A 16,552-nucleotide genomic window follows, 5' to 3' on the forward strand; every position below is an offset into this window, starting at 1 on the left:
CGTTTTTACATTGCCCGATGCGATATCGGATAGAAATAAAATGTATAACATGTGTTTTTTTCTGTATTTATTTATTAATTTAAGAAATCTGCATGGCGATAATATTATAATGTTAACCTAAAAAGGCGGACTGCATGCCGCAGAACACTCTCTAGGAACTGTATTTACCGGAGGTCAGTTATGAGTTTAGAGGTCCGGTTTGAGGTCATCTGACATCCAATATCGGAATGGCACTTCCGATAATTTCAGACCCCCCAGTACCTACAACTCGCGGCCCGATATTGTGGATGTAATTAACAAATTCAACACCAAGAACCCGACTGTCGGGTACACTGTTCGTAGCGACTACGCGCTACATACGACGAAACCGTGGCTACGCGCTACGAGCGTAACCCGTAGCACTTAGTGGTATTGAATGTGTTAATAGGATCGGACACTGTGAAAACGCTCTAAGTGTACAGTCAGCAGCAGAAGTTGCTAAGCGGGCGAGGTGTTCAAAATTACCACGCTCTCATTCTCTTAACAATAAAGTCGTGTCACGATCATTTTGAACACCTCGCCCGCAACTTCTGCTGCTGGCTGTACACCACAAAGTTCGTCAACATACAAACTTATTCCATTACCACACAGTTAAATAAAATTTCGTTTAATTGAAATTGGACATTTGGTTAAAAGGAAAACCGGGAAACTGCAACAGTTGGAACGATATTAATAATTAAGCGTTTCCGGCTGAGAGCGGCGCGCCGCGGTCTGATTTTAGTTTTAATTATAAAAGTTCATTTCACAGTTCATGTTGTGACTTGTGACTTGGTTTTGTGCCGATTTGTACAAAAAATCTGTTTAAATTAATGATTCTGTTATTTTTTATGTCATATGTAATGTTATATTTCAAACCCATCTGGCCCACCAGCCCATATTAGGGTCTCCCCTGATATATCGACGCGCATTCGGCAAAAGCCGATAGGAAAAAGCTTTATGTCCACGCAATAAGAGCGAAAAAGTCGTCGTTCGGCTCGGCTCGCATCGGCCGGCGCCTGCCGACGCGTCGACGGCTTTTTCGCTCTTATTGCGTGGACATAAAGCTTTTTCCTATCGGCTTTTGGCGAATGCGCGTCGATATATCAGGGGAGACCCTTAGAGAACATGCCAATCGCTAACGCTCCGTAGCGAACGAAACGCAACTGTCACTGTCACATGTACTAAAAACCGGCCAAGTGCGAGTCGGACTCGCAAACGAAGGGTTCTGTACCATTATCTATAAAAACGGTCACCCATCCAAGTACTGACCCCGCCCGACGTTGCTTAACTTCGGTCAAAAATCACGTTTGTTGTATGGGAGCCCCACTTAAATCTTTATTTTATTCTGTTTTTATAGTATTTGTTGTTATAGCGGCAACAGAAATACATCATCTGTGAAAATTTCAACTGTCTAGCTATCACGGTTCGTGAGATACAGCCTGGTGACAGACAGACGGACGGACGGACGGACGGACAGCGGAGTCTTAGTAATAGGCTCCCGTTTTTACCCTTTGGGTACGGAACCCTAAAAATGGGCTGATTTAGACGGCGCGCGAACTCGTATGCGATGTTAGTTACATTGCGGACTGTTGGTTACGTCCAATTCAACCGACCGATCAAAACCCGCAATGGTATGAAACTCGCATGCGAGTTCTCGCATCGTCTAAATCGGGCATAATTGAGTGATAGAGAGACACAAAGCGATTCGATGGCGAAGCGTTAGCGATCGTTACCTTGGTTCATACAAAAAATAAACCACTATGGATCGTTTTTTGTGTAGTTTTATTTTTTATATGAATTAAATTAAGTTAAGTTGCAGTATCAACCCTGTACGATTACGTATAACGATCAGTTTGTCGCTAGTCCAGTCACGTGCGCCGGTCCCTCCTGCAGCCGAACGGGATTCGAACCCGGACCGTTTGATTGATCATATGGGGAAGTATTTAACTATATACGACAATAGGTATAGGTTATCGCCATTTAGGGACAAATAAATTGCCTGTTTAAAAATCCTGTCGACATAGCACCTACAGTGAGCAGCAGAAGTTGCTAAGCGGGCGAGGTGTTCAAAATGATCTTGGCGCGACTTTATTGTTAAGAGAATAAGAGCGTGTCAAGGTAATTATGAACAACTCGCCCGCTTAGCAACTTCTGCTGCTGACTGTATATATATACAGGGTGTCCCTAGCCATTGGACAAAGCCGAAATTACATTACGACATTAGGGTATTTAGAACCAGTATACAAAGTATCATAACAATCGGTGTAGCGGTTACGAAGAAATTAACAAATTACTTTTTTTTTTACTTTGGAGCAACCTGTATGTGTTAGTAGCTCCTGAGGTAATAAATAGTTTGAAACCTTCTTCGACCGTTTTGATTATCTATTTATGACTAAGATTCTGACTTTTGACAAATGTCATCATTGCCGCACATTTTCAAACAAATGTGCGACAATGATGAATGTGTTTAGATTTTAAGTTAGGATATACATATGTAGATTGTTAAGTAGATTTTAAGATTGATTTGGAATGTACCTACCAATAATGTTTGTCAAAAAATTGTCAATAGCACTGCCAATGATTAATACAGTATGTTTCTTTTTGTTGTCGATTATTGGAAATAACTTTTATTTGATAACTTTTATCTTTTGTTCTAATTAAAAAAATATTACCGTTAGAATTTCTGAGAAGTAACCCTACGTGAGATTTCAGGGTTCGTCCAATGGCTGAGGTCACCCTGTATATATGCCTTAAATCGCCTTGGCACCGAACTATTTAGTTCGTTTAGTTGTTTAATTAAACATTGTTCAAATATTATTTATTTAAGTAGGCTTAGCAACAAGCACATCTAATTACAAATATAATTTTAATCTAATTATATCAAAAGCAATTTAGTGACGAAATTATTATTAACATTGTTCTTAAAAATATTGAATTATTAAACTGCTTTAATATGCACTTGCCTCCAAAGAAGTGTTACTTAACGTACTTATGGTAAGTAAATACATTTTTAACGCACCTACATACATATTAAGATATGTATGTAGGTGCGTTAAAAATGTACGTACCGTAAAATAACTTGCACCGCCTATATCGAAATCACTGAGAAAAGCAGATAATTCCTGGCAATACCAAACCTAGATATACGCAAAGACTTGAATGCACTAATTGCACCTACGTAAGTATATAATGTACCTATTGTGCACATACCGTAGCAGGACGCGCCTTCACCTATATTCAGCACAGAAAAGCCGGTATTCCCGGCGTGTCTCTAGGGGCCGACGGTAATGAGGTTTCGATCGGACCAGCAATATTCACATTACTGTTCAATGATGCGAGATAAGAATATACAGCGTAAATTACTTATTTATTAATTTATTATCATTAGTCTCGATTTTTTGTGGACAATTGCTTTTCTAAAAGTAGGTTGCTACGCAAAATCGAGCATCGATAAACTTTCAATATGACGGCTATCATTATATGCCTTCTGTGGTATCTTCATAAGCGTATAGTAGTCGTATAAAACGTTCATCCCCATTTGGAGAGGTATTTAATAATAATAAGTTTCAAATTTCAAGGTTTTCTACTTTTATTTAGGCTGTGCGTTGTAAGTCAGTACCTGATGAGAGTGATGAGTAACGGAACTGTTTGATACTAGCATTAGTAGCATAACTACGCTGGCCCAATATTACAGGCTTCTATGTTTCACTTTTATCGAACTGAAATTTGAACATTGTCATAGTGACATTAAGTCGAATTTCAAATATCTTGAAAATGTAACATAGAACCCTGTAATATTGGGCCAGCGACTAGCCTCTGTTCATACCACAGCTTTGTCTACGTGAAATGATGATGAAGATTGATCCTTCCCCTAGCCTCAAACGATCTCTATACCCAATTCCATCTAAATCGGTTCAGTGGTTTAACCGTGAAGAGATAAAAATCGAAAGTACACGCCTAGAGTTAAACCAAGAAAAGTGTTCAGAGATTTTGACAGCATACGCAGTGCAGGTGTTTGAGGTGTTATTTAAACGGCAAACTTCTATGAAATTATGACGTATAAAATAACACTGGCACTGCGTGTGGTGTCAAAATCGGTGCAGACTTTTCTTGGTCTAACTCTAACCTAAAACTAATTCCAAATTCAAAAATTCAAAGATGGCCGCGCCGTTTTTCCGCGCCCTTTGTCCAGGTATGTAAGTGTTGCCAGTTTTTACCGCGCAGATTGATGGGCCATTGTGTTGCGTTCGCAAAAATTCCTTCTTCGAATATACTGCAAAACCTCCTATCTCACTTTACTTAATATGCGAATTTGTACCTTAATATCGGAAACATAGAGTTCAATTTCGATTATTTACACGTGGAAAATAGTAGTTTTAGAACGGTGTTCGCGCCCTCGAATAATTGACAAGTCTGGCGATCCGTTTTGTTTTTGCAACGTATTAAATCGTTGGCGGATTAGAACGTTTTTAGCCGTCTGTATTGTTTTACTTTGCTATTTGGCGTTTCCGTGTAGTCTTTTTGGGTTGAAATTTCATTTATACGTCGTTTTTGGGACAGATGTCGCGACAGTTTTGCTATTTAATAAACCATCACCATTTTTATAGGTTATTACTTATTAGTAATACTTACTCAGCTTAAAAAAAATCCCATTGACTATGCGCATGCTGTAAGTCACGCCTGAGAGATATAGGAAGCATTCGTTATTTGACAGAACGTTGTCATCTGTCATTCAAATAGTATGAATGTCGTAAATTCAATTTTTTGCCACGGTTATCATTGTCATCACTTAGTATAGCTGGTTTGTTAGTGCACGACACCTTGCATTTTGAGACTATGCGCTGAAACTTGGCACAGTTGATTCTTAGCTGGTCTTAAGCAGATACAGACCGGGAGCCGTCGAGAGCCACCTTTCATTTAGTGGAGGGGGAGGGGGGAAGTTCGACGCTGCCGCGCTTCACTTGGAGCAACATTTCTCTAAAACTATACCTATTAGGGCATGTAATATATCATTTTCCGATAAATTAAGGATGAGGAATCTGTTTTTAGAACAAAAACAATGCAATGCACTGTTTTGTTCTAAAAATATATGCCTCATCCTTAATTTATACGAAAATGATATATCACATGCCCTAATAGGTATAGTTTTAGAGAAATGTTGCTCCAAGTGAAGCGCGGCAGCGTCGAACTTCCCCCCTCCCCCCCACTAAATGAGAGGTGGCTCTCGATGTCTCCCGGTCTGTATCTGCTCAAGACCAGCTAAGAACCAACTGTGCCAAGTTTCAGCGCATAGTCTCAAAGTGCAAGGTCCCTATACAACGGTGTGCACTAACAAACCAGCTAGTAAGCACGTTCAACGTTCATTAGGTTCGGCTCCAAGGCTAATGATAGGACCTTAAGAGACTGATTTGATATAGGTATGTTATATTATGTTCAGCGAACATGAATGGTTTCGGAAGAATCATCAAAGCTTAGCTTACAAATTACTCAAATTAGTACTGACACTGTATAGACTCCGCTAACTTCGCACACATATTCCTTTTTAGGAACGCCATACTTAGCACTTGGCATGAAAACTTATGGACTCTATAATTATCTCGGTGATCCCTAGAGATCTTATCGAATATGGTGGCTTAGTGACAATATCAAAACATTTAATTACACAAACGGGTCTACCGCGATATGATTTCATTGTCTTTAACTTAAATTTTATTCAGACGTTTCAGCTGAGTTGCATCAGCTGTGGCCACGGAAAGACTGACGTCCCAGCAAATGTCAATGGAGATATAAATAAAACATCACTAAACTCTACTAATTTTTATAAACTAATTTCGGGTAGGTTGAGGCTCAGCGGGCTGAGTTGCACCACCACAGCTGGTGCAACTCAGCTGAAACGTCGGAATTTAAGGTAAAAACAATGAAATTATATCGCGGTAGACCCGTTTGTGTAATTAAATATGTGTACAAAACGCGAGAGTTTAAAGTGTTATAATATCAAAACGTTAATTAAACGCCATTCGTTAGTAAACACGTTGTATAAATACGGGGTGTTTGCACAAAAAATTTTTCCCTAAAATATTTCCCGTGCTTGTTTCCGTCCTCAATGCGTGGCGGAGGAGTCATCAAGTGGCAGTGTCTATTTCCTAACTAGGGGTGGGAAAAGTATCGATACACGTGATTCTCGATCGAATGTACACGATAAACTTGCTAAGCGCCACTTGCACCATTCCACTAACCCGGGGTTAACCGGCTAAACCTTAAGTTACCATGGTTTCCAGTACAAATTGACACTGGGTTAACGGTTTAACCACTTAACCCCGGGTTAGTGGGATGTTGCAAGTGGCGCTAAGCCGGTCAAACAAGTTTTTCAGTAGAAAAAGGCGCGAAATTCAATTTTTCTATGGCCCGATAACCCTTCCCGCCTACATTTTTTAAATTTGCCGCTCATTTTTATTGACGGAAATGGCTTGATGAAGTATACATATATCTCTAGCATGTGTATTTTAACTGAGTCTTGACAATTTCAGCAAATATAAAAATCTACAAAATATTTTATCGGTTGTATAGATTGTCTAACATTCAGTTTGATTTTGACCTGAAAGCCACTTGAAGAAAGTGTGTAATCCATACTATATATTATTATTAATTAATATTATAAATCCGAAAGTGTGTCTGTCTGTCTTTCTGTCTGTTACCTCTTTACGCTTAAACCGCTGAACGGATTTAGTTTAAATTTAGCAAAGAGATAGTTTGAGTCCCGGGGAAGGACATAGGATAGTTTTTATGTCGGAAGTCATCCCTAAAGAGGGTGAAAAGGGGGGTGAAATTGAGAGAGTTAATGAATTGCCTGATAATTGATGTAAGCTTAAGCTTATGCTCAAAATATATGATTGCTATTACACTTTATCCAGGCGCTATACTTAATCTAGCTGCTGTTACTGATTCCACGCAGACGAAGTCGCGGGCAAAAGCTAGTATGTAATACAAATACAAGCCGAAACGCCTTTTTAACTGCTCTTTATTAGCAAGATTTTGAGAGCCTCCTAGCTAGGAATTAGGAGAACTTTAGACCGCAGAAGCTAATTAACACTTTTAAATGTTTATCGTATCGACAATAATCACCACGATCCCATCCCTACGTCATCGTCATCGACTAGTGTAGTGCACGCTCCGTCGCCTCCCCACAACCATGAATACCCGAGCATTCTTTTGTACAACTATCTACAACTTTATATGCACGCACAAACCTATCTTTCACACCCTCTTATCTGCACAACTATTGTTTAGAGAATCTCAACCTTATCTTAAAGTGACAAAGTCGAAATTTAACTGCAATGACTATATGTAGTGTGAGGTTTTTGAGATTGTCAATGGAAAGTCACGGAACTGAAAGGGCTTATCCGCTATTATACTCATACGACACTTAAGCCGTTGTGGAATCTATGGATGCATTGCGAATAAATGTTTGCTTGAAGAATTTGTATGGAAATATTCAAGGCGTTTCAAGGGGTTTCTGAGGAGTCTTGAATGCAATGCATTCAGCCTGACCCAGCAGTATTGTTCGAGCGAAGATATTAAAACTGCATATTTTATGCAAATTGATATTGCTATCTTTGAATGTGTTTGTCATTGTCATATGGGTCACTCCATATAAGTTCCTCGCTGCCGACAAAAGGTCCGAAACTCCGAATTGAATGCCTTTTCATTAAAAGGTACGTATATTGGAGCGTACGGCTAACTTAGGTTTAAATAATAATTTGATTTGTTCCCTAGTTACTTAGTATTGTTATCAAATATCGAAAATAGGTTTGACAATAACTTCTGTCACTTATAAAATACTGTTTATAATTTCTGTGTGGCGATAAACCTTCAGGACATTTTAGTCTTAATTTTTAAAGCAATATGAGTGTAAAGTTTATGTATAGTCTAATTTTTAGCGACAAAATGAATAAATAGGTTCTAATTAAATTTAAATTAAATCAGTGGTATGGTCAAGTATACAAATATGGGTGTTGTCTACAACTTACTCAAAAATATGTCCCATAGTTCTTTTCTGATTTTACACTTGACTGTACCTTACCTAATTTTGTAAACAAGTTAGTCTAAACCAGTGGTGGGCAAAGTACGGCCCGCGGGCCATCTGCGGCCCGCGAATGGATTATATCCGGCCCGCCGCCGGTCCTGTGAAATAATTAGTATGTGGCATTGGCCCACGATTATCAATTTATCACAAATCAAAATAAATTTTGGCTACAATTCTGGCCCTCCACTTAAATTTTCTAAACTTTCTGGCCCCCCATGAAGAAAGTTTGCCCACCACTGGTCTAAACCGTAAAATTATTCAATGTTATAGTATGTCTCACAACAGTTTAAATTCGATTACCTACCTTACCTAAGCTTAAAAAAGCTAGAGTCTGTGCGGAATGAGAAGAGTTGTGAAATGTATTGGATCCAATACATTCTACGACTCCTCTTTTTCAGCATAGACTCTATTTTGCTATGAAATATAATCAATGTCGTACCTACCAAGCTACCAATTAAACAAGATCTTAAATTAGATCTCTATCTTATGAACTCGTCCGTATAAAGACATTCACGGACTCCTGAGGCTAAATGAAACCATTTCTAAACATAGCTTAGTCATTTAATTATAAGGCGGCTTACAATGGATGTGCAATTGTGTGAGCGAGACTGCGCTATAGGTTTATAGCGATGGCCCGCTCGCACATCGGAGCGGCGTGCGGATCTGCATCCAGTGTAAACACCGCCTTAGCCATTTACTATTAACCTCTAAGGAACCGGAGCGAGCTAGTATTTCTAGTTTTAATATCATACAGTTTATCTTTTCTGTATGGGTATGCGGTTAGCGGCTATCTTCAGAGAAATTATCGTTTCGTTCATATGCGAGACATGATTAAAATACATACATTATAAACCAACTTTTTTATCAAGCAGATAAAGTCAGACCAAGAAAAGTCTGCATCGATTTTGATAGCACGCGCAGTGCAAGTGTTATTTTTACGTCATAATTTCATTTAAGTGCTATCAAAATCGATGCAGACTTCTCTTGGTCTGACTCTAATACGTCTGCGAGCGTTACTACAAATTTTATACTGAAGGAAAAATGGAAAAACTTACGCTTCCGGCAGGACTTGAACCCGCGACCTCTGCAATCCGTGCATCGCTCAGCGCTCTTAACCAACTGAGCTATGGTAGCCTACCAGAAACGCGACAAATATTTCCATTCCAATGGGATGGGATGACGCGACGTTGACAACAAAAAACAAAAACTTAGATCCAGCCAAACAATGATTTCCAATATTAAAGAATATATAGTCGCACCAATAAAAGTCTGCAGCGGATTTGATAGCCCACGCAGTGTTAGTGTTATTCATACATCATAATTTCATAGAAGTTTGACGTTTAAAATGACACTTGCACTGCATGGGCTATCAAATCCGCTGCAGACTTTTCACGGTCTGACTATAATATAAATTAAGAGTCATGAAAAAACTAAACAATGGCAAACCCACTTTCTCAGTAGAATAAGACGCGAAATTGAAATTTTCTTTGGGAGGACGATCCAACACGACGTTTAAAATTTTCCACCTTATTCTAATGAAATGACGGAAACAGCTTGCCAAACTATATTCTATCATTTATAACTGGCCAGTACTATCAATAAACAAAAGAACGTTCCATCCCATGACGCGACGTTGACAAAAAATCCAAAAAGCTAGATCCAGCCAAACAATGATTTCCGTTTCCGCTCCCAATATGGCGGCCTTTCAGCCCGTTGTTTCCGATTCTAGTTTTACGCGATGATTTTAGTGAAAAAGTACGGGTTATGGAAGTTCACAATGGGCGTTTTTAGTTTGTCGTTTTTGACGCACTGTTGGCTTAATCTTTGATGAATTTGACATGTTTTGTTTCAAATTCATATTTCAAATACTACTTACAAGTATGTATCAACTTAAAATACTTACTTTAAGAGGGAAGAATACTACGTACTCGTCCATTACAATACGTGATAGCACACGCAGTGCCAGTGTTATTTATACGTCATAATTTCATAGAAGTTTGACGGTTAAAATAACACTTACACTGCGTATGCTACCAAAATCATTTTTTGGTCTAACTCTAATTCATTTTATAAGAAGTCAAGAGCTTAACTCCACTCTTTTAATTGTCTGTGTAAATACATTCATTCACTTATCATTCGTTCCATTCGCCTCTCTCTAAACTGCACTATTGACGTTGCCAAAACGTCAACTTTACAATACAAACACGGTTATGACTATGACTCAGCACTAAACATTAAAGTTGAAGCCATAGTTGCTCAAACTTCGCTAACAGCACGTGGTGCTCAAACTTCTAAGCTCTCTTAGTGTAATTGTTCATTAATTAAAAAGTTTTAACGAAGACATAGGTACTCTTGCTTCGTATTAAGGTAATGGCGTTAGAGACAAACAAATGCATACACAGCATCTCAACCTTTGTCATACATAAATATCTAATATTTACTGACATAACTGACAGACAACGGACAGTTTAAATTATTAAAGGTAGTACCTTGAAATTTGAGAAATATATTCTATAAATGTTGTAGATACTTAGAGCTCTTGTATAAAAATATTTTTTTTTGGAATTTAACCCCTAACGAGTTGAACCTAAAGGCTCGGCCACGACATTACGGGACTGGCGACGGCGGCAGCGACAACCATAGGTGGGAACGAAAGGTCCGATCGCTGTGTCTCGCTTCAAGCTATGGTTATCGCTGCCGCCGTCGCAAGTCGCTCAATGTCGTGGCCGGGCCGTAAGGTTATAACTTCTGCGCGGACGAAGTCGAGGAATTAAGCCAGTACTGTATTCTTCTTCTGCCTCGCGTTATCCCGGCATTCTGCCACGGCTCATGGGAGCCTGGGGTCCGCTTGACAACTAATCCCATGATTTGACGTAAGCATTAGTTTTTACGAAAGCGACTACAGCCAAGCCAGCACAGTCTTCTAGTGAAAAACGTAATAGCACAGCAATTTAACGATTAGGCCATACATTTAATTATTTAGGCACCTATCGTATAGGTAGGTACATAAATTGCGAGTGAATTTGTAACAACAAACATACTTAAGTACCTAAAAATAGTTTTAAATTACATTTACACTACAACTCACGTCACGCCACTCTGTTGTTAATTAAATCGAAATACCAGACAGAATAATTCCATAAACTGACTCAATGCAATTTACTTAAACACGTTAAAACACGTTTTTACTTAACTGAAAATTCAGTTTCAGCGAGTGTCACGGCGAAATTTGCCTTAACTTGATTAAAATGAATTATGTGCCGTGAAACTGAGAGGGCGAATTGAAATATGTTTATTTAACATTAAAGAAAATAAACGTGAGTCATCCTCAAAGTGCGGTTCAGAGTCAGAGCCAAAGCGGCACTGAAGCTTAATAAGTTCTGTGTCAATAATTTCAGTCTTTTGCATTCATTTTAGATACATGCTTTTATCGCCGACTGCCCTTTTTAGTTTTTTTTTTTCAACAGGCAACTAATACTCATCGGGACGTCGGGCCATTTCTAATAAGAACAATTAGGTTGCGTTGTTTTATGACAGAGTTCATATGGCCACCTCCTGTGTCCACGATCAGGTCACCTCCATACTAATAATATTGCATTGTCACCCAACCTAAGAGCATTAAATGCTCTAAGCACCCAACTTTCAATATGCATGCGAAGTTTCAGCTCAATCGTATTCTATAATCGAGGTATCTTGCGAGATTTGATCCGTACAATACATACCTACATACATAAAATAAATGCTTGTAAAAAATCTAAATAATCAAAAACAAACCTGGTTGTCTGGAAGAGATCGCATTTTAGCGATAAGACCGCCTGTTGTTACCTGGTTCTATTTTTCCGTTAAAATTTCTTTGTAGTTTTACATGTACCTATGTGTAAAATGTATAATTATTGGGGCAATAAAGAATATTTACTTACTTACTTACCTATATAAATAACTTCAACCGAGAAGGCCGTACATCTTACTAATGTTATCAGTAACATGATTTAAAAGTGGAGACAATAGCTAGGTAGTTTATACAAAAATCCGAAATAATTACAAAAATATCCAATGTCCATGTAAATTAGCTTTAAAGCCTTTATTGACGAACACTTCTGTTAATAAACAATTTTGGAACCTGGACATTTGCCACAAAACGAACTGATTAAATGAAAAACTTTTATTTACCTAGTTCTGGTCCCTAAGGTTCCGTTTACCCAGGTTTCACTGCAACGGAAAAGGTCGCCGACGGTCAAAAGCATATCGCCTCCCCTCTCATATTGTTTCAACACATTATCTACATTTAATAAGACTGTTTATTAATATGGCTGCTTTCCAAAAATGGATTTTATGGATAATATGGATATTATGGATAACATGGAGTATATAAGGAGCTTACAGCAATCTCAAGTTTTGCCAAATTATAAAATTGAAACAAGAAGTCAAGCGGATTAAGGCTGCGTTTCCACCAGAGATATGCGAGTGCGAGGATACGTCGCTAGGGATGTGTTTGTTAAAAACCAATAGAATGTTGTCCCTAATAGCTACGCTGAGCGAAGTAACCAAACAAGCTGAGCTGAGCTGAGGAGGGTAAACAAACAAATCCCTACGCATCCTCGCACATTTCTGGTAGAAACGCAGCCTAATGCGGTGAGTGACAGCCCTATGCACGTATAATCTAGCCATCTCCCGATCGCACACCATATATGATAAAAATAGGTACCAGTTTCTTTTGTACTTTTTACAAACGACTTCAACATTTCCAAAAAAGTTCTCAATTCGTTTTCTAAAAAATATGAAAAAATCTGTGTTTTACCTTCGGACCCAATGGAAGCGTGGAGGCCTGCAACAAAAACAAAATAATTTAAATTCTCACCCGGGCGTATAAATAAGTCAGTCATGCGTTTAGTTTTAATTTAATCCGTTCGGGTGCAGCGCCACCGTGCGTTCGGACTCATGTAATGCTTGGGTCTACACTGTCGCTAGTATATTAGGATTAAAATCAACTATTAGCCTTATAACACATACCACACAACGTCTAACTTCTATGAAATTATGACGTACAAATAACACTTGCACTGCGTGTGCTGTCAAAATCGTTGCAGACTTGTCTTCGTCTGACTTTATCAGTCAATGTATCCTGCGCGCAGTACTGTAACAAATTAATGTCAAAAATTCGGGCAGAAGCATCCCTTTTGACATTTGCGGCAGTGATGCAGTCGCCATGCAACCGACTGCATTACTGCAGGAAACGTCAAACGTTTGTATAAATTTCTCGATAAAATAACCTTTTTATATTTCCTGGAGCAATGAAGTCAGCTCAAGCTCTCTTAGACATTAGTTTAAGTTTCTCTTCCAAGGGGCATACTTCTATACGAGAATTCCAAATCTCTTAACCACACTCATAAAGACCTAACACGCCCTCTTTGAGACATTTTAATCAAAAGAGCATCTCATGAAAAAGTTATTTTTGCCATGAATATAAGAGCTCTCAAACTCTACCTTCAATATAACCAAGTTTTAAAATAAAAAAGTCAGATTTTTTTTAATCTAACAGTAGCGACCCGTAACACGTTTTGAGTACTCGCGACGGCTGAAAGTGAGGGGTGGATTTGATTTTCGACTTTAAGTGGTTGGTTTAGAGTTCGTTTTGCTGTGTATGGCATTCCGATTTTCCTATGGGTTTAGTGAGGTGCAAGTGAAAAGCGGAAAACTTTGAAGATTTTTTACCAACCAGATTTAGGCTGCGTTTCCACCAGAGATGTGAGAGGATGTGTTTGTTAAGAAATGAAGTGATTCTATTGGTTCTTGACGCAGCCTTAGGGGTGGGATGCATGTTGTTAATCCGACGGGGTTAAATTACATCTTATAGAAAATTTAAAGGTAGGTATATTAAACTCAAAACACTACTCCACTTACAGGTCGTAGTTCCGACACAACAGGGAGGCATGTGATTTCAACGCGAACTACGAGCGAATGCGAGGCCGCCGTGAAAATAAAAATATAATGTTTATTCGCCACCTTATCGCACTTGTTAGGGTTCCGTACCCAAAGGGTAAAACGGGACCCTATTAAAGACTCCGCTGTCCCTCCGTCCGTCCGTCTGTCACCAGGCTGTATCTCGTGATTTGTGATAGCTGAAATTTTCAGAGATGATGTATTTCTGTTGCCGCTATAACACATAATAGGTACTAAAAACAGAATAAAATAAAGATTTAAGTGGGGCTCCCATACAACAAACGTGATTTTTGACCGAATTTAAGCAACGTCGGGCGGGGTCATTACTTGGATGGGTGACCGTTTTTATAGATAATGGTACGGAACCCTTCGTGTCCGGTTTTTTCAATAGAGGCCAAATTAACATATTTTTAAGAATTATTTATTTGCATGAATTATAATTCAATAAGTATGTACTACTTTTGCTATTTGCACGTCTAAATTTGCCAGCGCTTTGGTGCGTACTGTAATGCTGTGTAAATATATTGTAATAGTAATAAAATAAAATAGACGAGCCATATGTTTCGCGGTTGACTACACCGGTCAATTTTTTTTATTAATTGGATTTTTTTTTGCAACCGCTCGCCGATCATCCCTTCCGCCCCCTCGTTAGGAGCAGGGGAGACTCAGGCTCGTAAATATGTCGGGTTTTATAGTTGCGCGCCCCTGCCTCGCCCGCGAGGGGCCAGGGGTCGTCAATCGGCGGATTCCGTATTTTCCTTGGATTGTTACCGGTAATACAGGTGACTTGATTGCTTATCCGAAGGTAATAGTGTAAGATCAGATTTGTAGCAGCATTTGAAATAGGAAATATTGCTATTTTCAACTTCAATGTATTTTCTTAGGAAGCCGCAGATAAAAAATATACTGCGCGGATTGTAGGGTGAAGTCGTTTTATTCTGGCATTTATAAACAATTTTTTTTTACTGCGACGCCAAAGCGAAGACCGGCTTGTGGTAAAAATCGGAAATCAAACCTTATGGACATTGCAACTCCAGTGATGTCTGTATTTTGGTTATAGGCTGACTGTTATAAAATGCCTTCTGGCATTAAGTTCACCTTTTGTAGTCGAAGGTGCTTCTTAGAGTACAAAAGGTTAAAAAAGGGCTGCTTTTGTGCAAAAAAGGTTAAATAAATGGGGCACGAGACAGACAAATCTGACAGACACGTATTGGGGAAAAAATATTGAGTCACACTTACAAACGAGAGCGTAACTTCGATTGTATGGAAACGTCTTCAGTCACAGAATAAATAATAGTACTATCGTACAGAAAGGACACTTCCTACAAAACCGAAGTTTGACAGCGATTCAGGGACGAATCATGTTGTCCCTTTCTAATGTATGGCAATATCCCTTTCGGCTATTTAGGGTTGTCAAAATTCAAGCGATTGTCTTATCTGTGGTCGTGCACGCAAAAGGACGTCAAGTGGTGCCAACCCTAATAATTGCTCGGAGCAATGCTGAGCCGAACGGAGCCGAGTTTTCCCGAAGTCAGGAGTGTCTCCCCACTGCCGACGGGTTCCTGTGACTTAAGTTTGTAAGCGGTTTGGTTTTTAAATTGGCAACACTGTTTCTAGTGATTGTCAATTGGATAGTTGGCGGTATATATCTACCCCCTTAGGGGTCATCCATTAATTACGTCACACGAATTTCTAGGTTTTTTTACCCCTCCACCCCTCCTTGTCACACTTGGTCACATTTGGCAAACCCCTCCCCCCTGGTGTGACGTCACATTTCTTCAACGAAATCGGCAATTATTCATTTAATATTATATCAAAATATTTTTGACAAAAGAAATATTAGTAATTTTATAATCCAAAACCGATTAAGAAATAAAATTAAACGAATAAAACCGATTATCGTTTCAAAAACTTGTTATTTAAATGTATATTAGCGTATAAAATAATTTAAATATGTACATTTTCGGTTACTGATGAAGTTAAAGTGACGTCACAAAGTTTGTGACTCCTCCTCCCCCTTGTCACAACATGTCACATTTTCTTGACCCCCTCCCTCCCCCTAAACGTGTGATGAAACTAATGGATGACCCCTTATTCATAAACGTTTAGTAAAGTTGACAAGCCGCTAATAATCGTTTGTCCCTTTCCATTACACCAATACGTCGGATAGGGAGAAACGATTATTATCGGTGGATATATTTTGAAAAACATGGTTCAGTTCGCCAAATTTACCATGCTCTACGTCCATTTTCGCTTAATGAACCTGTGAGTGTGAACCACAGACGTTGAACCACTTGGAATTCAACTCAAGACTACTAATATTTTATATTACTATTGATAAGAAACGACTAATTAAGTAATTCACTTGACCGATATATTAAACCAGCTTACCTCCCTAGTCTATCTTCCCCTTCCCTTTGTAATGATTCATACGCGACGTGACATACGGTTTAAATACAACCACCACTCTGAGGACCAAAATTCCACTTAGTTTTTTGACGCGTTTTAACA

At 38.8% G+C, this 16,552-nt stretch overlaps 2 protein-coding genes and 1 long non-coding RNA gene across 3 annotated transcripts in view; 2 read left to right on the top strand and 1 right to left on the bottom strand.

Annotated features, from left to right (window-relative positions):
* The window catches only part of LOC134801905 (uncharacterized), a 537,245-nt gene that overhangs the window by 346,243 nt on the left and 174,450 nt on the right, over positions 1-16,552 (top strand). The gene's annotated exons all lie outside the window — the stretch shown is intronic.
* LOC134801873 (uncharacterized) overlaps positions 1-16,552 on the top strand; it is a 399,153-nt gene that overhangs the window by 114,228 nt on the left and 268,373 nt on the right. The window lies entirely within an intron of this gene.
* The window catches only part of LOC134801711 (tyrosine-protein kinase-like otk), a 65,338-nt gene that overhangs the window by 36,405 nt on the left and 12,381 nt on the right, over positions 1-16,552 (bottom strand). Inside the window, exon 2 of the mRNA XM_063774309.1 lies at positions 12,900-12,926. Coding sequence (XP_063630379.1) covers positions 12,900-12,926 — 27 coding nt within the window. The remainder of the gene's footprint in view (positions 1-12,899; positions 12,927-16,552) is intronic.

This window comes from Cydia splendana, chromosome 23 (genome assembly GCF_910591565.1).
Source record: "Cydia splendana chromosome 23, ilCydSple1.2, whole genome shotgun sequence".
In the NCBI taxonomy this organism is placed as follows: Eukaryota; Metazoa; Arthropoda; class Insecta; order Lepidoptera; family Tortricidae; genus Cydia; species Cydia splendana.